Source organism: Nicotiana tomentosiformis, chromosome 5 (assembly GCF_000390325.3).
Source record: "Nicotiana tomentosiformis chromosome 5, ASM39032v3, whole genome shotgun sequence".
NCBI lineage: Eukaryota > Viridiplantae > Streptophyta > Magnoliopsida > Solanales > Solanaceae > Nicotiana > Nicotiana tomentosiformis.
In genome coordinates, this window is record NC_090816.1 from 14073165 (window position 1) to 14092040 (window position 18876).

Genomic DNA, 18876 nt, shown 5'->3' on the forward strand with positions numbered 1-18876 from the left:
GAAAAAAAATGTAAAAAGCTCGGAGGCAAGTGGCGGTCTAGAAAAAAGCAACGTGGTATAAGTAGTTAATAATTAGTTATTGGTTATTATTTTTAAATTTAAATATTTATAAAATAATAAAATAAAATATTTTATAATAAAAAATAAAAATTTTTAAAAAATTATCCATTCAAATTGAAAAGTAGTTTCAAGTTGGAAATTTTTTTATCCTTAAACCAAGTGGCAGCCTAAAAAAATATCATGAAATAAGTAGTTAATAATACAGTTGTAACATTTCATAACAGAATCTCAGTTACACTCCACCCCCCTCCCCGCCCCCCCATAAAAAAATCCGGTGACCACTGGATCGCCACCAACCGCTGCTATAACACATGCTTCGGAACCTCCGCACACGGCGGCGTCCGCTTTACGGCGCTCACATTTGCGCCTTAGCCGCCGCGATTCTCCTCCTCCTCTCGGTTTCACTCCTCTACAGTCGCCTCAACTTCTTCCTCCAACCTAACAATCACCACCCGCACCCCCTCCAATACGACACCATTTCACTGAACAATCCTCTCGTCGACGATTTAGCCGACGCTGATTACCGCTCATCTGACGACCGCATCGACGAGCTCGACGTTGCTGACAATAACAACAACAATAACGATGATGAGTTCCTCTTATCCAACGAATCCGAAGAGGATGACGAAGAACTCATCAACCAGTATCCTAGGGTTTCCTCTACGTATTTCTACGACCAGAGACACGGAGTTGTACGGAGAGCGTTTAACAAACGATCGATTGAGGAATGGGAGGATTACGTTAATTTCGAATCGAGGATGAAGGTAGGATTAGGGTTTAAGAGTGATGAATCTAAGGCCGCGTTTGGATCTGATGATTTTCCAGTGGATGTGCAAATGAGAATGAAATTGAGTGAGATTAAGAGTGTTGAAGATGCTTTGTTACTAAAAGGATCACCTTTGAGGGAAGGGTGGGGTGAGTGGTTTGAAAAGAAGAGTGATTTTTTGAGGCGGGATCGGATGTTCAAGTCGAATTTGGAGGCGTTAAATCCAATTAATAATCCCATGTTGCAGGATCCTGATGGAGCTGGGATTACTGGATTGACTAGAGGGGATAAAATTGTATTGAAAGGGTTGATGAATGAGCTTAAGAAAGTTCCATTTCTGGTGAAAAAGCCACTTTCGGTTTCTGAATTGAGAAAATCTGAACTGGTTAGTGATGCTTTGGATTTGCAGAAGATGGCGGGGCTGGCCAAAATTGATGCCTTCGAGTCCAAAGAGTTGAAGTTCAATACTGAATTAGTGAAAACTAATGATGCGTATGTGAATAAAGGGAAGAGAGCGGAGCGTAGAACATTAAATGATAATGCTAGAATTGGAAAAAGAGCTGTACATGTTCATGATACTGATGAAGATTTAGCTACTAGGAGTAACAAAGGGATACACAATGGTAATAGGAAAGCTGTGGAAGGTGAGACAAGAGGTGAAGTTTCTGGGCAAGTCTATGCTGATGGAAAGAGATGGGGTTACTTTCCGGGTTTGCAATCCCGGTTGTCTTTTGCTAATTTTATGGATTCCTTTTTCAGGAAAGCAAAATGTACTATGAGATTTTTCATGGTGTGGAATTCTCCTGCATGGATGTTTACCACTCGGTATCATAGGGGACTTGAGAGCGTACTTAACCATCACCCGGATGCCTGTGTGGTGGTTTTCTCTGAGACAATAGAACTTAACTTCTTTAGTGGTTTTGTGAAGGATGGGTAAATTCCTGAATTTCTTTCTGCCTTCAGTTCTTAATGTTTGTTATCTTGTTGTTTGTTTGAATTATTTGATGTTTCCATGTTTGTGTCAGGAAGACTGTACTAATTATGGTGTTTCCGAGAAGTCTTAAGTTCTTCTTAAAGCAACAAAGGAAAAAGAAAAAGAAGATTGTCTTATGTTCTTCTTTGTGCATATATGCACGTGTGCATGTTTATTGTGTTGTATTCTTCTATTTGCAAGTTTATTGGGAATGGATTTGACGATGGCTTATTTTCCGCAGCTTCAAAGTGGCTGTTGTGATGCCCAATCTTGATGAGCTCCTACAAGATACACCAACACATGTATTTGCTTCTGTCTGGTACGAGTGGAAGCAGACAAAACATTATCCTTTACATTACAGTGAACTTGTCAGGCTGGCAGCTCTATACAAGTAAGGAATATGTGAAATATATACTTGGCCTTGTATTTGTATTGTATGTACTGTGCAATTACTTGAAGTGTCATTTCTACGATGATGCATTTTAGTAACAATTCAAATATATTACCGTTCGCCTAGAGTGGCATAACAGAGTTCAAAAGCTCTAGTGTTTCTTGTGTATAATATTTTGACTCGACTAAGGCAAAGTAGATAAATAACCAGTACATAAAATCCCGATTGCATATTTGAATCTGTAGAATTACTTATTATATAAAAAACATCCGAATTATCATTTCAATATTAACAAGTTGATGCGTGGATCATCAGAAAAGCAGAAACAGGTACCTTCTGTACCACTATGCAGCTCATGGTTAATAACTGATGAATGTGATGGGAATTAGTGAAAGAAGGAAGAGTAGCAATAGATGAGCTTCAATTGACTGAAGTTTATTTCATTTTTTTGAGAATGGTAACAATTTTCATATAACAGAGCACTAAAGCTGTGCCAAAGTTTCGTGTACTTGTTTCTCCTAATCTTCTTCATATAAACTGATATTCTTAAACTTAGACTAGAAAGCAACAAGAAAGGTTGTTCATGAAGATAAGAGATGGAATTATTGATGGTGAGAAGACTACTAAATAAAGATCTAAGTTTATACTGGTGATATGCAAAATTTTGGATGTTAGCATATATGTTAATGGATAGTCCATTGAAGTTGTCTGTGGCACATGGTAAGGGTTTTTCAAGATCACATGTTTCTCAGAATTTTTCTGCTCCTAGTGAGGTTTTTTTAGCAATATATGCCAATAGCTGAATTATATGAGTTTTCCTTAGGGAAAAATAGATTGTTGCTTGCACCAACATCTCTTGGCAAAAGCCAAGAACCTTATGACATCATGATCGTGTTAGAATATGTTTGCCATAAATATAGAAATTTATGTGTAATTGTACCGGTTTTCTCCGAAATGTTTAAGTCACAATCTTTTTCCTGTATCACATTGTTTGAATAATGATTGAAGGATTGACTAAAGGGGGCATTTGACAGATGTGGTCCTATGGATTATTTACAGCTGTGGTCCTGTTTGTAATGAACTTCTTGCTAATTCCTTTTACTGCAGCATTGTTTTTGCTTCAGTGATAATGATCTTCAATTTCTTTTGATGAAATTCATAGTTTTTCAGTGTTGTAAATAAACTTCATGTGCTCTTTTTCCTTGTCGCTTGCAGGTATGGGGGAATCTATCTTGACTCGGATATCATAGTGTTGAATTCATTGTCTTTGCTGAATAATACTGTTGCTTTTGAGGATGACCTACGTGGAAAAACATTGAATGGTGCTGTAATGGCGTTTAGAAAGCAAAGGTACTTGTAACTCCACTTTTGTCGTCTATAGTTCTTAACTGCCATGCTCTAGTTTGCGTACTTGGACCTTGCAATATCCATCTGTTCTCTGGTATTTTGTAAGTAAGCAATAAAGCAGGTTTGCACGTTCTACAATTGGGGCCAACTGAGGAAGAAATTTGGATATTGAAGTAAGGGCAATTAGGAAGGACATTTGGATTGATAAAATTATTTTCTTTTACTGTTTAATCTGATGCTGGTGGCTACTGCCGTTTTGTGGATAAAATAACATATTCTTTTAGTAAAATAACCCCCCCCCCCCCCCCAACCCAAACCCCAACCAAAAAAAAATAAAGAGGAAATAAGGCTTTCTTTCATCCTGCAAATGAACAAACTATTTTGGTTGTCCTTGCTGGTGGGAGGTGTATCCATTGGATTAGTCAAGGTGCATGCAAGTCGGCCTGGACACACCGCTGTTCTAAAATAAAAAGTAATTTCAAGTTGTCCTGTGCTGCCTGAAAATGCTACCAAAGGATTCCATTTTAGTATTAGAATAACCTCAAACCGTACTACCTCTTAAAGTGTATTGTGGGAAAAGGACAGGATAATACAAGTATTCCATGGCAAAAGTATATAAAGGATGTTATATTCTCTTCTGTCTACCCTATGTCCAAGATTCACTTTCTTGTACGTCTTTTGCAGTCCTTTTATAATGGAGTGTTTGAAGGAGTTTTATGCCTCTTATGACGACGCACAATTAAGGTGGAATGGAGCTGATCTTTTGACAAGAGTTGCTAGTAACTTTTCTGGCAATGATAATCTCTCTGATAGAACGATGGAGATCAAGTTTCAACCCTCTTTTCTTATCTTCCCTATCGGTCATAATAATATTACCAGGTACGGACTTTACTACCTTTCAGTCTCTAGTTCAAAAGTATAAAATGTGGTACTTAGGATTGTAAATGCTTAAATTTATTAGTGAAAGATTTATTATTGTTATTTCAAACTTTTAATTGTTAGTCATATTAACATTACCATTTCTAAAAAGAAATTTAGTCATATTAACATTATTGCCTTTTTTCCTTTTCTTGCCATGATAGGTAGTGTTACAACTAGAGTTATTGTGATTATTGGTTGCACTTACGGTCATGGTGTTATTACTGATTTGGTTAATATATACTGCTCTAACTAGAGTTATTGGTTGCACTTACGGTCATGATGTTATTACTAATTTGGTTAAAATATACTGCTCTAACTAATGCATAATGGTGACGTCATATAACTTTGTTGAGTCTTGTACTGAAAGAGAGGAGCATTAGTCTAGGCCCCTTACAGCATAAGCAACACTTTCTGTTTCAGTAATGCTGCAAAATTTTAACAACATAACAGGTAATTTCAATATTGATTTGAATTTCGATATTTTTCCTAAATCAGGAGTCAATGTTTGACCTCGTAAAATATTGATTCATGTAGATTAGCCCTAATAATATTTTTAGGGAAAAAACGATGGCGTCCAATCCTACGCCTCTAAGTGAAGCGTAGACGGTCGTTAGCAATAATAAATCCAACTAGGTTGGGGTCGAATCCCACAAGGAGCGTGTGCTAAAGTGTTTAAAAGTGTGCAACCTGGATGTTTCTTAAGTTTATCTTCTAACAAAAGAGTGGTGATCAGTTATGACTAAATTTGAAAGCGCACGTAGAATGCAAATAAAGATGGGTTTTCTAATAAAGAGAAGGATCAGGGTTGCAACCTTAATATGGCATAATTAGTTCATGGGTGTCTTTAATCTTGCCTAAATACTTCGTATTAGTGATTATGATCCAATTGATAGCTGGCTGCCCACTAGAATTTTCCAACTATAGCCAAGCTTTTCCCTAAAAAGTTCTTTCAAACCCAAAGGAATTCAATAAGCCCCAATTGATAATGACAACAACAACAACAACAACAACCCAGTAAAATCCCACTAATGGGGTTTGGGGAGGGTAGTGTGTACGCAAACCTTACCCCTATCCCGAAGGAGTAGAGAGGTTGTTTCCGAAAGACCCCCAACTCAAGAAAACAAAAGGACAAAAGGACAAAAGGACAAAAGGAGACAATATTAGTATCACCATAACAATCATAGGAAAAATAGGAACCCCATGAAATCCAGAAGAAAGATGCAAAGCAAAAGCGATAGCTAGTAAATAGGTCCTGCACTGAAAAGCGAAATAGTAAGACACAACATTGCCACTAGCTATCTTAGACAAAAACCCTACCTGGCTAGTCTCACAATGGTACGAAGTAAGGCAAGACTCAACTACCTCCTAACCTACAACCCTAATACTCGACCTCCACATCTTCCTATCAAGTGTCATGTCCTCGGAAATCTGGAGCCTCGCCATATCCTGCCTGATCACCTCTCCCAATACATCTTAGGCCGCCCTCTACCTCTTCTCGTGCCCTCCACAACCAACCGCTCACACCTCCGTACCGGAGCATCTGGGCTTCTCCTCTGAACATGTCCGAATCATCTAAGCCTCGCTTCCCGCATCTTGTTATTAATGGGAGCCACATGCACCTTCTCCCGAATATCATCATTCCTAATCTTATTTATCCTAGTGTGCCCGCACATCCACCTCAACATGCTCATTTCTACTACTTTCATCCAATTGATAATGACCTAAGTAGAAATTTTCCTATTCCTAGTTTGATTTTATTAATCAAGCTTCATTAATTCCATCATAAGCTCCAATCCTTGCTACTTGTTGACTACCCGATCTAATTCTCACATTTCCAAGTAAGAAATAGATAAAAAGGGCTCAATCTGGTGTTTGCAACCACCAAATTAACAATAAAGCATGGAAACAAGTAGATAATCACAATCCAAGTAATAATAAGCAAGATGAACAAAGACCCATTCACATTAATGCCATAAGAGTTTATAATCCAGCTATGGAGCTTAGCTACTCATACTAGAAATGGAAAATAATAGTTGAGATGAAAAGATAAACATAATTAAGACTTAAAAGAGTAAGAAAATCCAAACAAGGTGTTGTTGATCTTCCAATCCTTCCCAAATTAGCTAAAGGCTACTATGGAGTACAAATGAGAAGCAAAGATGACCTAAAAATGACCTAAACTTCTATATATATCAAGTCCCAAAAGTGGACAAAATTGCCTTTGGTTGGCCCCACCTAGCTTCAGATTCATGCTTCAAGTAGGCTGCTTTCTTCAGGGCTTCACGTAGGCTACGTGAGCTTCAGCTTCTTCAGGTGATTTTTCCCCATCTAGGCTGTGTGCTTCACGTAGGCAAAACCAGAACATCCCAGTCTTCATCTTAATCCCATTTTCTAGGTACGTAGGCTACGTGCTTCGCATCGTAGGCTACGTAAATTTTTGGCCTTCAGTTACAACTTAAGTTGCTCGGACACGGGTGCGGGTGTCCGACACGGGTGCGGATCTAGAGGTCGGATCTTTCAAGATGTAAATTTAAAATTCGGGGATACGGATCCTAGTACGGATACGAGTGCGGGGATTAGGCTAAAAATAATTTTAAAAAATAGAAATCTCTCTAATTTATGAGAAATTTTGTGGAAAAGTTACGTATAGCTTGTAAAGTGTGGATTTTCTTTTTATTCTCAAGTTATAGATAAGTAAAAGATTATTTACCTAGATAAGATATGCTATTTTCTTCAAATTTACCCTAGTTTTAGTTCTGATTTTGGTAATCAAATTGTATCTCGTCTCGAATTTTTCTGTCGTCGTGGTCAAAGTACCCAAAATTGTTTGACCAGATCCTATACGGATCCCATACCCACACTCATACTAGTGTCGTGTCGACACGGGTGCGGCACATAAACTGCCATGTCGGAGCAACTTAGGTTACAACTTCAATTCTTCCAATCGTTCACTTGGACTTGGTCTTTTCTTGCTATTTTTCAATGGGTAGAAATGTTCGGGACCCCCTAGACTGGGCAACTTTTGCTTAGTTCCCCCTTAAATTTTTTGTGGTCTTTAATACCCATAACCCCCCTCCCCCTCCCCGAACTTGAAAATTTGATAGTCTTGACCCTCCTAGATGCTGATGTGGCAAGGAGCATGAATACCCTCTCTTTTAGGTGTGTGGGAGGGAAGAAAAATAAAAAAAATTAGCTTCCAAATGGAGTATTTTTCAAATATTAATTGCTACATAATCAAATATAACGATTTATTTGTTCCAATTGTATTTCTCGTTGTTTCTTCTTAAGATAGATTGCATATTTTTTCCCAATTGTATTTTTTTAAAATACAATGAATATATATTACTATGTATTTCTTATCTTTTTTTTTCGGTCCAAATTTATAAAAGTTAGTTGAAACTTCATTTATTTTAGCCAAATAAAAAGAAGATTTAGCAAAAGTAATGAAGTTCAAATAGTATATTTTCTACAAAAAGAAAAAAGTACTGTGTATTTTTATTTTCATGCAATAACTATTTAGTTAAATTATGCATTTTTCTTTTTTGAGTCAAATTCGCAAATATTTGGTAGAAATTTTATTATTCTAAGCTAAAAATTTTATTTAGCCAATATATGGAGTTCCAACAACGTATTTTTTTTTATTTTTTAGTTACAATGATAATATGTTTTAAATGTGTATTCCTTCTTTTCCAGTCCAAATATATAAAAGTAACTTGGCTAAATATCATTATCTTTAGCCAAATAAAAAATCATGGTCAAAATAACGTTGTTTCAAGTTTTTTTATATAGATTTTGACACGAAAAAATGATTTAAATAGTTGGTGGACTTAAAAGATAAAAATACATATTGTTTTGTAAAAAAATCCATGTGGGAGCTCGTGTGTCACACTCCTAAGGATTGTGAGCTTCCAGGGGGGTCGAGGCTATGAAATTGCCAAGTTTACGGGGGTATTAATGACCACGTGAAGTTTAAGGGGGAACTAAACAAAAGTTTCCAAGTTCGGAATCTGCCTTTTTCCATGTTTATCATTCTCAAAGCGTCCACAACTCCATGATCCTGAAAATACAGCATTCAAAACATAATTACTCAACTTATTCCAACAGATGGGGCATAAAACTCTATAGAAACACAGGAGAAGTTAGTTAAAAAGCTAACTTATCAAAAACCTTGGCTGTCTAATATCTCATTCAGTGAGCTTCAGCAGCATCCGAACATGTCATGGTTTTTGTAACCAAACAGCAACATCTGCTTATTTTTCTGCTGGGATGATAATCGAAAACAGGGGGTTATTAGACAAAAATATGTTGTACCAACTCTTCCTTTTCCTTGGGCAGATATTTCTCAGCACCAGCAACGGAGAGTGAGAAAGCTGAACAAGATATGCTATTTAAAACTATCCTCAAAGAAACAGTCACATTTCACTTTTGGAATGGCTTAACTTCAGCTATGGTTCCAGAGCCTGAGAGCCTTGCATACCAGATCATTAATTACAATTGCCTACATTGCTCTGAAGAATTGTGAATCACTTGCAAAACCATTAAAGCAGATAGATGGCCTTATAAAACATTTTAGTTTCATGCCATTAGATACCTCACAGCTTTTAAAGAGATTCGAAAGAGTGTCAGCTTTTAAGGCCAAATTGTTGTTGTAGGAAACATGAATCTATAGTTGGTTGAAGGCTTCTGGACCTCGTGTATTAGTTGGTGTAGATTCTCCCAAAGGAGGATTAAGAGATTCCACTTTTTATAGCTGAGATCTTTTTGTATATTTGTTTCCCTTTGATTTTTGTACTTCTCACTTCATCGATGATTCTCTTAGTTTAATCCAAAGTTTTGTACAACTATTTGTAGTCATTGACAACACAACAATCATATATTTTAGTGATGTTTCTTTTAAATTATATTTCTACATCTGCAGCTTCACGTCATTTCTTCTCTTTTGTCTCATCTCATTTAGACTGCCATATATCGTCAAAACCTGTCACATTCCGTGCCTTATAAAACATTTTTAATCTCATGCCAGTAGATACCCCACAACTTTTAAAGAGAGCTCAAAGTTGTGTGGTATCTATCTCTTTAAAGAGATTCAAATGAAGGAAGTTGCACGTGAATTTTACTTTTTTGATTTTTTATTTGAACGTTATATATTAGAAATACCAGGTTTATACGATATAACCAAATTTAATCTCATTATTTGGAAAATATAGGGGAATCCAGAGCTGATGATCTGATTCCACCTAGTGTTGACTAGTGACAAAACTGGAGCTTGATCTTTTTGAGTGTTGAAAGAGCATCTTCCATACTAATTCTTGCATCAGATGTCACCAAAGTGCAGCTCAAAGCTAATTACATCTTTACGTCGGTTTGTTCATCCCCTGGCTGTACCAGATTTGCATCCACCACCTTATGAATCACTAACCCACTGCCGTATGTTCAAGTCTCCAGTAAATATTTCAACACTTGGTCTCATTCTTGTAAATGTCTCCATCATCATGATGCCAAAACTATATACATCGCAGCTCGTGGATGCTAAACCATATTGTCCGTACTCTGCAGTCATGGTCGAAAATGAATATAAAGGCTTCATATTCATCCAATGGTTGCATTGTCCTAGTTTGTACAAAAGCCTCCCTTGCACCTAACAATTTTACGATGCCAAAATCACTGACATGGCCAACCATATCTTGATCTAGCAAGACATTGCTTGGCTTCATATCACAATGCACCACAGTTGTGGAGATAGTCTATTGCACATGCAACATCTATCATTATATTTAATCTCTGCAATAAATCAGGTTATGAGAGTATAGCCATTTATCAAGTGTCCCATTAGGCATGTATTCCAATACTGAGGTTTTGAAGTCAGGGTTGGAGCAACTAGTGATGACTTTGGTAAGATTTCGGTTTCTTAGCATCTCACATTCTGTGTCAAAACTTTTGAATGCACCCTCTAATTGCACATTGAAAACCTTTGCTGCCAAAAGAGTACCATCCTTAAGTATCTCTTTATAGACCATGCTGAAACTCCACTCCCACTACCCAAGAAAGTTGCTTTCACTGAATCCTTCTGTTGCTTGTTCAAGTTCATAATAGGAAATTCTTTCATGCCCTTTTACCAGAGACACATCTGCTTGACCTGCATTCTTCTTTTTCTTTCGCAATCTTAAAAATACATATGCAAGAAAAAGCAGGCCCACTCCCAAAGGGACGTACAAAACCAAGATTCTCTTCTTCCTCTTGGTAGAATCACCACACAGAGCATTATTGGACAAGAAAGAATGACTTGTGAAATTTGCGTAAGGACCTCCGGTGGGAATCTCTCCACTGAGTTTATTAAATGAGAAATTCAAGTATTTCAGATACACAAGAGCTTCTATGACTTTGGAATTTCACCACTAAGATTGTTATTACACAAATCCAAGAATTCCAAGGCCTATCAATTTATCCGGGATAGGCCCGTCTAATCTATTATGCGCTAGAGAAAGTTTGATCAATTTATCAAGGTACCCTAAGATGTTGGGGATCTTACCAGAGAAATCATTTTTTGACAGATCGATGAGTGTTGCAGCCTTTAAATTTCCAATCTCTAGAGGAATTTGCCCACTGAATAAATTTGACGAAACATTGAATTCTATGAGATCTTGAAGGCTCCCTAAGCTTGCAGGTAATCTTGAATTCAACCTGTTGTTAGCTAGATAAAGTTTCCTCAAACTGGTAACACTTCCTAAGCATGGTAGCACTGAACCAGAAAAATGGTTTCCTGATAAGTCTAATGCACCAAGACTCTTTAAATTGCAGATAATATCTGGTATGGGTCCTTCTATCTTGTTGCTTTGCAGGTAAAGTTCTTGAAGGTTCAACATTCTTTGGAATATGTCCAGCCAACTCATTGTTTTGCAGACTCATCATTTTCATTCCAGTAAGATTACCAATTTCTTCCGGAACGACGCCCTTCAGTTTACAACCCTGTCCTTCAAAATTTTGCATAGCAGAAAAATTTCCAACTGATGCAGGAAAAACACCGTCCAACGGATTCCGATCAAATTTGAATACTCTTAGTTCCCTACAGTTTGTGAGTGATGTAAGGAAGCTCAATGCTGAATCACTGAAAAACTTATTACTCCCCAAGTGTAAAATCTCAAGATATTCTAAGTTACCAAGTGATTCAGGAATTGGATCTGTGAAACTATTCCATGAGATATCAAGTCCCGTGAGTCTTGAAGAATTTGAGATTGAAGACGAGATAAAATCGCTCAAAAGATTACTTGAACAAGAAAAGTTTTCCAGGTTGGGCAGTTGACGGTCAAAATCTGAAGGTAGAGTAACTGAAAACCTGTTTCCTGCAAGTCCTATGATCTGCAGTTCTAACATGTTGAAAATGCTAGCAGGTACGGGACCAGTAAACACATTATTGTATAATGACAGCGCCTGGTATCTCTCCTGTCAAGTGTGGGAAATATATGAGAAGAGAGAGAGAGAGAGAGAGAGAGAGAGAGAGAGAGAGAGAGAGAGAGAAGGAAGAAAATTTCCGATTCTTGTAAGGAAATATCATACTACCTTCTAAGTGCAGGTCTCGAAGATCTAATATTGTAAGTGCTGTCAAGTTAGCTAGATTTCTTGGTACAGTTCCAATGAACTGATTGACGGACAATGACAAGATTTGAAGCTTTCCACATTTTTCTATGTTTGGTGGAATGACGCCCTCTAGGTAGTTAGTTGAGAGGTAAAGCAATTCCAGGTTTGGAAGATGGTCACATATAGCGCTGTTGGAAGCTTACCGGTAAGATTGTTGTGACTAAGAGCAATAATTTGTATTGTTGTAATGTTAAAGATTGATGGTGGTATAGAGCCAGTAAGATGGTTATGTTGCAGGTCTAAAAAAGTCATGTAACGTAGATCGCCAACTTCTCTAGGGATTTCTCCTTCCAGAAAAAATTCTCTGTATTCTCAACACTGGAAAGAGGAGGGGATTGTTGAAAGGAGCACAATGCGAAGATTTGGTAACAAACTTAAAAATGATGGAATGACACCAGTGCCTTATATTAACCAGTTTCAGCCTTTGCAAATGAGCCAACTCTTCTGGCAACTCTCCACGGAGAGTGTTGTTACTAATGTCTAAAGCTGCGACTCTACGGTGGCGAGAGCTGCAACTGATTCCAATCCAGCTGCACACTGGGCTGGAAGAAGACCGATGTTGTTAGGATCAGAAGAAGAAATATGAGATTTCAAGGCTAGAAGAGCAGCTTCATCAGTGCTGATATTGGGAACAGTTGCCAATGAAGTATGGTCATGTAATAGAATGAAAGCTACAAGAGCAAAGAGAAAATTTCTAACTTGTGCCCATAACTATAACAGGCAGGCTTCTCTTTTTCCTAAAACAAGAATGGTTAATGATCTTAGATGATCTAATTTATGATATCAATATACTCTTGTTAGTCTCCGCACTGTTTTTCGGTTAAGACTTTAGAGTGTCAATTTTAAATACTACTGCCTAAAAGTACAAACAAATGAAGACAGTGGAAGAAAATGTCAAAGTAAACCAAGTCAAGTTTATATACTCCAACAACTTATGGGCTAGAATACTATTTACAACGATAGGAACTGTTACTAATGAAAAAGCATAGGTCATCTTAATTAATCTAAAACTTTTCTCCTATGTGTCGAGCACTATTGTTCCCAAAGTTAAACTTCACTAGTGTCACAGACCCCCAAATCCCACCTTTAGGATCGTAATGGCACCTAGTTCCTAGGACTAGGTAAGCCTATCACATATCAAGATCAACAGAACTAAACACCAACTTAAATAATAATGAAAGTTGAAAAGTGCTTTAACATAACCAAAAGCGAAAATACAAAGTCAAATAAATCTCAAAACTGGTAGTACGAAGTCATAAGCTCTACAGAGAGTACATGCGAAATCTCCGAGGCTTGTGAGCGAGAACAACAGGTATACCTTGAAGTCTCCTCAATATCTGGCTTAACACACTAGCGACCGGCTCGATCCGAGGTACCTGGATCTGCACAAAAATGTGCAGAAGTGTAGTATGAGTACACCACAATCGGTACCCAGTAAGTATCAAAACTAACCTCGGTAGAGTAGTGACGAGGTTCAAGTCAAGACACTCACTAAACATAAAACCTGTGCAGAATATCAATATAAAGCTAACAACGAGAAGCGGAATCAATAAATGGCAACAAAGAGTAAACATGTGATAACACAACAAATTAACCCGAACACAGTTAAAGTACAAGTGATTAATGAAAAACAATGACCGTTCAAATCCTCAAGCCGTTCCAACACAAGATTTACAACAATAATCACACCGAGGTACCACACCTCATAATCATAAATCACGAGTCACAAATCACAAATCATCCCTACGACATCGCGTGAGCTTCACATTTTAAAATATTTTCCCGAAACAGCTTCACGAGCATAAGCCCCCTCATCTCGCCGCGTGTGCTTCACAATGAAGTATTTCTCCATATTAGCAACACGCGCATAAGCCTCCTTATCTCACCGCATGCGCATCAATATACACACCACCTTTATTCCGCCGTATGCACATCTCAATCACAACACAACAATAACAACCACCCACACCTCACGTACACATGTGCCATAACATCACCACAATAACAATATCAATGCCACAACAAGATATAGTCGTGGCTCAACAACAATGTGTACAACAATTATCACAATAATATAAGGGTACGAGGAGTGAACAACAAAATAAAAACATGTTTCATATAACAAACAGCTCCAAATCAAGGCATATTAATAGCCTAAGGCTTAATCCAGTCAATTACCACACATATGCCCGTGCACACACTCGTCACCTCATGTACACGTCAGGGAAAGTTTCCTCCACATAAAGTTAGGCACGATACTTACCTCAATCAAGCTAAATCAATCCTCTAATAAGCCCTTCCCGCGTTAATCAACCTCTGGATGACTTGAATCAAGCCAAAATAACTTAATATCATAAATAAAAGTTATAGGAAACGAATCCGAATAATAAAACTTCTTTAAGTAAAATAAAAAAGTCAACCCCGGGCCCGCACCCCATAACCCGATCAAATTGACAAATTCCGAACACCCATTCCGATACGAGTCCAACATCCAATTCCGACCTCAAATCGGCCTTCAACATTACTTATATACAGTGTTACACTACATCAACATTTGGTGCATCTAGATACAGTTCTTAAGTTACTGAGTGGGTGGACTACCATGTATTTGTAAAAAAATCCTAGTGTTCATTTGCACATAACTAGGTTGATAGTATCTTGGTCATATCAGGTGATGCATATTGATCCTTCTAAAATAAGTGCAACGATGAGTTGGCCTTTACATACCAACCTTAGAGAATCTAGGGGAGTTTTCGTTAGAACCTTTTACAATGCAAGTCGATGCTTCTAGGCGAGGGCCATTTTAATCCAGGACTATCACTCCATTGAATACTCAAGTCAAGTTCTCAATACTGATCTTTTGACAAGAATTGCTAGTAACTTTCTGCCAATGGTAATTTATTCGGTAGAACGATGAAGATCGATTTTTCACCCTCTGTTCTTTTCTTCGCCATCTGTCATAATAATATTACCTGGTATCAGACTTGACCACCTTTTAGTCTTCAGTTCAAACGTATAAATATTGTTAAAAAGAAATTATGACGCGGCTGAGTGTTATGAGGAGAAGCATTGACGCTCCTGTTAGGAGGTGTGAGAGGTTGACCATGACGGGTTTGAGTAGAGGTCGAGGCAGACTTAAGAAGTACTGGGGAGAGGTGATTAGGTAGGACATGACGCGACATGACCCTTGATAGGAGGTTGTTGAAGTCGAGTATTAGGATAGAAGGTTAGTAGGTAGTTGAGAGTTTTTCCTTTTCTTACCCGTAGGCCTAGTAGCACGCATGTACTTTCCTATTTAACAGATTTATATTACACACTCACATAACCGCCTACGTTCAGTCTTTCACTACCCTAGTGTGCTTTATAAAGCAACACTGAAAGACAGAAAACTGAAACTCATATGTATACGGGCACACCTGTATTGTGAGAAAATATTTGGAAGTACATAATTAATTAAAGGTTTCGAAAGAGCTAACCTATTTATTTATCTATAAAAATCTTGATACCAATAGTGTCCATAAATACTGATAAACAATTATCTACTGTACTACACAAGAACTGTTATGATTGAAACACATGTTATAGTAGAATCGAAATTTACTGATCAAAGTAATTTATCTGTCAATTCACACTTCAATAAACTCGAAGTTAAGGATAATCCTGAACTCCAATATTTCTATCCCAATATCTCTCAATACCAACAACAACAAAAAAAAGGCAGCTCTGTTCACAGAGCATCCAGCATTCGCACATAATTCGGTGAAGGGTCGCACCCAAAGGGTGTGTGTGATGTAGAAAGTTACTTGGTTCAACGATTGTAAAAAAGTTTATATATAAATGCCATTAGTGGCACTTAAATCATTTTTTTCTGAAGCAACTGATATTAAACAGTCCAAAAGGGTTTTCAAATTAGACTTCTCTATTATTTATAATGAGCTCAAAGACATACAACAAATATCACTGGCAAAGAAACAACACTCTAAAGTTCGGCAATAAAGATGAACCATAATAACTTAGCGAAAATTCATGTCTCAGATATTGGGGTAACCAGTAATTTCATAGTAGTTCTTCCTAACAATCTTAATGAATTCATACCGTAACTCAAATCTGAATTACTAGTTATCAAAATCCAATCGTCGTCGTCATCTTGATACTTGATTGAAAACCTCTGAAGTGATATGTTAAGCCTCTTTTCCACTTCCACCTCCAGTTCTACCCTGGTTGATGAAGGGGAGAGTTGAAACTTAATGATATCGCCTCTATATGTAACCTTTAAAGTCATCAGATTATCACAAGGTTTTTCTGCTGCAGGCAATTTCTTATGCGCCAAAAGATCTGTGCCTTTTTCTTGGGACAGATCAGGACATTGTTGAGTATCTTCCACATATTGTTCAGCACTTTGTAGAGATACGCCTTGGCTAACACGGTGATAAACCTTTCTGGTCTTATGATGTGGCCATCTAGAGATATTGTATTCTCTACATACTCGTTTCAATGTTGATCGACTAACTGCAAAAAACAAGTTCCAAAAACGGATTTCAGTGAACCTAAGCAAAACTCATCTCATCTAATTAAAGGGCATACAGACATACTGATCTCCGTTCCCGTTTATGTGGACCTTGTCGCTTTTGGATTAGATTAACTCGATAATTTAAAATTAAAATTTAGATATTCAAAAACTATACGCAAAGTACAATAAGTTACATTTTTTTCATGTTAATATGATGAAAAAATAAATTTTCAGAATGTCGGTCAAATTTTACATAGTTTGAATCTCAAATAGCGAAAAGGTTCAGATAAACTAAAACGGGGGAAGTTTTAATAACATGAAAAGAGATACAAGCCTCAAATATATGCACTAGAGTTAACTTACCACGTAGGGTCTTGGCAGCATCTACAAGAGTCTTCCCAAAATGCTGCTCTAGAATCTCGCGAGTAATCCCATAATCTTTTTCTAGCCTTGCTATTGTGCACTTGTTCATTGAATCTACGTTCTGAATGTTGGTCAATGCATCAGCTTCAACCAATAGTCTTTCACATGATGAACTTCCTCTAGCAATATCATTATGCTCCACTTTGTCATTACTCCTTGAATCAATTTCTACAAATGATTTCACAAAATGTAAATCGGGCTGCACTATTTCTCCTCCGTCGTTGCACTGATCATGTGCTACATTCGCGTTAACCATACTTCCTCTGTTCATCACAGTTGCCTCTGTTGCATGCGGAAGTAATAAATCAACTTGCTCTAGCCCTTCATTGTTGAATAAGTCGTGCGGAACAAGCAGTGCAGTACCATTGTTCTCTGAACGCTGTGAATCGTTGTCCTTTGGGTAAAAAATGCCATTTATCTCAGGCAATCTTAATTCCATGTCCTATGATTGAAAATTAAATCAGTATTAGCCTGCAAAATTTTAGGTGTTTCGGATCCGATCCCCTGAATTCATGCAGATGGCGTGGACTATAACACACGAAAGTCTGAAAATTGTACAAAATTTCAATTTTATGGCCCTAACGCCAAAAAACATTTTTTATAGGCACATAAAATTTTAGAAGATTTGGAGACAGTCGACCGAATTCATGCAAATGACGTGGACTATAACACACAAAAATTCTCCTCTAAGCATCAAACGCCCTTTGGTTGAAATCTATCAATTTAGCCATTTAGTTTCTCATGAATTGTTTGACTCCGCATGAATTCTAAAATTTGAAAAAAAAACTTGTACTCTTAAATTTTTCATAATATTCTGATTATGAAAGTATAGAAATACAATTTAGAAAATGGAGTATTTCTGATTATAACTAAAAATAAAATGATATTCTTGATTGTTTAAGATATATGTCATTAAAAATAAAATAAAGATATTTAACCTAATTACTTTTAAAAATAAAAATATATTTATTTTATTATTATTAAAAAGAAAAAGCTGTCACATAAATAGAAACAACAATTACCTTCTTTTGAGGAGGGAAATTCAGAATTGCTCTGCTCCCTCTTAGTCTAAACGCTGCAGTATCATATGCCCTGGCTGCATCTATTGCAGTATCAAAAGTTCCTAGCCAAACCCGTTTCCCTTTTCGGGTCGGGTCACAAACCTCTGCAACAAATTTACCCCGCCTTAGCCTGATCCCTCTGTAACGCTTCGTCCCCAAGGTATTTTCCATTTTCTGAACTGAATCCTCTGTTTTTGAACCGAATTTCCGGAAATTTGAACTTATACGAGGTGCTTTTGCCTCGAATTTAAAGCTATTTAATTCAGTTTTTGAATCAAAACTAGTGTTGGTTTCCGATAAGCCGTAATTTTCCTCAAAAATAATATCATCAAGAAGATCCTGCCTTATCAAATCTAGTGTTAACTGTTGTAGAGAAGCCATTTTAGATCTTTACAGAAAAAGAAGAAAAAAAACTAGTATAGATAAATCTATGGGAAAAGAGAGAATCTTAGTTTTCTAGTACAATATATGGAAGAACTCAAGGAAGCGAATTGGGTGGAAAAGAAAGAGTGAAGAGGGAGATTATAAAGAGGAGATTAGTTAGTCAATATTTATAGTTAAAGTAAAATAAAAATAAAAAAAATAAAAAAATGTTTGACCTTTGAATCACTTGCCGAAATGCCGACTCCTTATTCTTTTGGGTTCAAAAGATTCAAATATGAGCCTCCTTTTCTTTATAATAATAATAATAATAGTATTTCTACTGTGGCATAGTTCAAACATCAAGAGTCAAATTTCTTGAATTTGATTGAATTTGGACATATAATGTTTTAGTTTTTTTAAACAAAA

General features: G+C 36.9%; 2 protein-coding genes and 1 long non-coding RNA gene across 8 annotated transcripts; 2 read left to right on the plus strand and 1 right to left on the minus strand.

The window, feature by feature from the left end:
• The first annotated feature begins 282 nt into the window (after positions 1-282).
• Positions 283-12898, plus strand: LOC104098109 (uncharacterized protein At4g19900). 6 transcript variants are annotated; one of them, XR_686695.4, is made up of 7 exons: positions 283-1759; positions 2041-2190; positions 3406-3540; positions 4222-4416; positions 11010-11774; positions 11847-12238; positions 12331-12898. XR_686695.4 is itself a non-coding variant. In XM_070202009.1 (5 exons), the coding sequence occupies exons 1-5, from the start codon at positions 372-374 to the stop codon at positions 11101-11103; spliced, it is 1962 nt and encodes a 653-aa protein (XP_070058110.1). In that variant the 5' UTR covers positions 283-371; the 3' UTR covers positions 11104-12898. The 6 variants fall into 6 exon arrangements, 2 of the variants coding, with proteins under 2 accessions (XP_070058110.1, XP_009603065.1); XR_011415935.1 differs by having other exon boundaries at positions 11010-11122; positions 11257-11774; positions 11847-12898; XR_011415936.1 differs by having other exon boundaries at positions 11010-11122; positions 11298-11774; positions 11847-12898.
• LOC108945469 (uncharacterized) lies at positions 4423-8522 on the plus strand. Its single transcript, XR_001969625.3, has 2 exons — positions 4423-6905; positions 7381-8522. It is a non-coding gene; the product is annotated as an uncharacterized lncRNA (long non-coding RNA).
• A 3094-nt stretch (positions 12899-15992) lies between the features above and the next one.
• Positions 15993-18613, minus strand: LOC104098108 (uncharacterized). Its single transcript, XM_009604769.4, has 3 exons — positions 18049-18613; positions 16967-17468; positions 15993-16602 (listed from the first exon to the last, which is right to left on the minus strand). Exons 1-3 carry the CDS (start codon positions 18466-18468, stop codon positions 16118-16120), a joined length of 1407 nt encoding a protein of 468 aa, XP_009603064.1. The 5' UTR covers positions 18469-18613; the 3' UTR covers positions 15993-16117.
• Between the last annotated feature and the right edge of the window lie 263 nt (positions 18614-18876).

Bases quoted from the DNA above. Each gene is read 5' to 3' on its own strand.
- LOC104098109 (XM_009604770.4), top strand. From the start codon at position 372: ATGCTTCGGAACCTCCGCACACGGCGGCGTCCGCTTTACGGCGCTCAC. The intron at 1,760-2,040 runs GTAAATTCCTGA...TATTTTCCGCAG, and splicing joins AGTGGTTTTGTGAAGGATGG to CTTCAAAGTGGCTGTTGTGA. The intron at 3,541-4,221 runs GTACTTGTAACT...CGTCTTTTGCAG, and splicing joins ATGGCGTTTAGAAAGCAAAG to TCCTTTTATAATGGAGTGTT.
- LOC104098108 (XM_009604769.4), bottom strand. From the start codon at position 18,468: ATGGCTTCTCTACAACAGTTAACACTAGATTTGATAAGGCAGGATCTT. The intron at 17,469-18,048 runs GTAATTGTTGTT...TTTCAATCATAG, and splicing joins ATTTCCCTCCTCAAAAGAAG to GACATGGAATTAAGATTGCC. The intron at 16,603-16,966 runs GTAAGTTAACTC...TGTTTTTTGCAG, and splicing joins TGCTGCCAAGACCCTACGTG to TTAGTCGATCAACATTGAAA.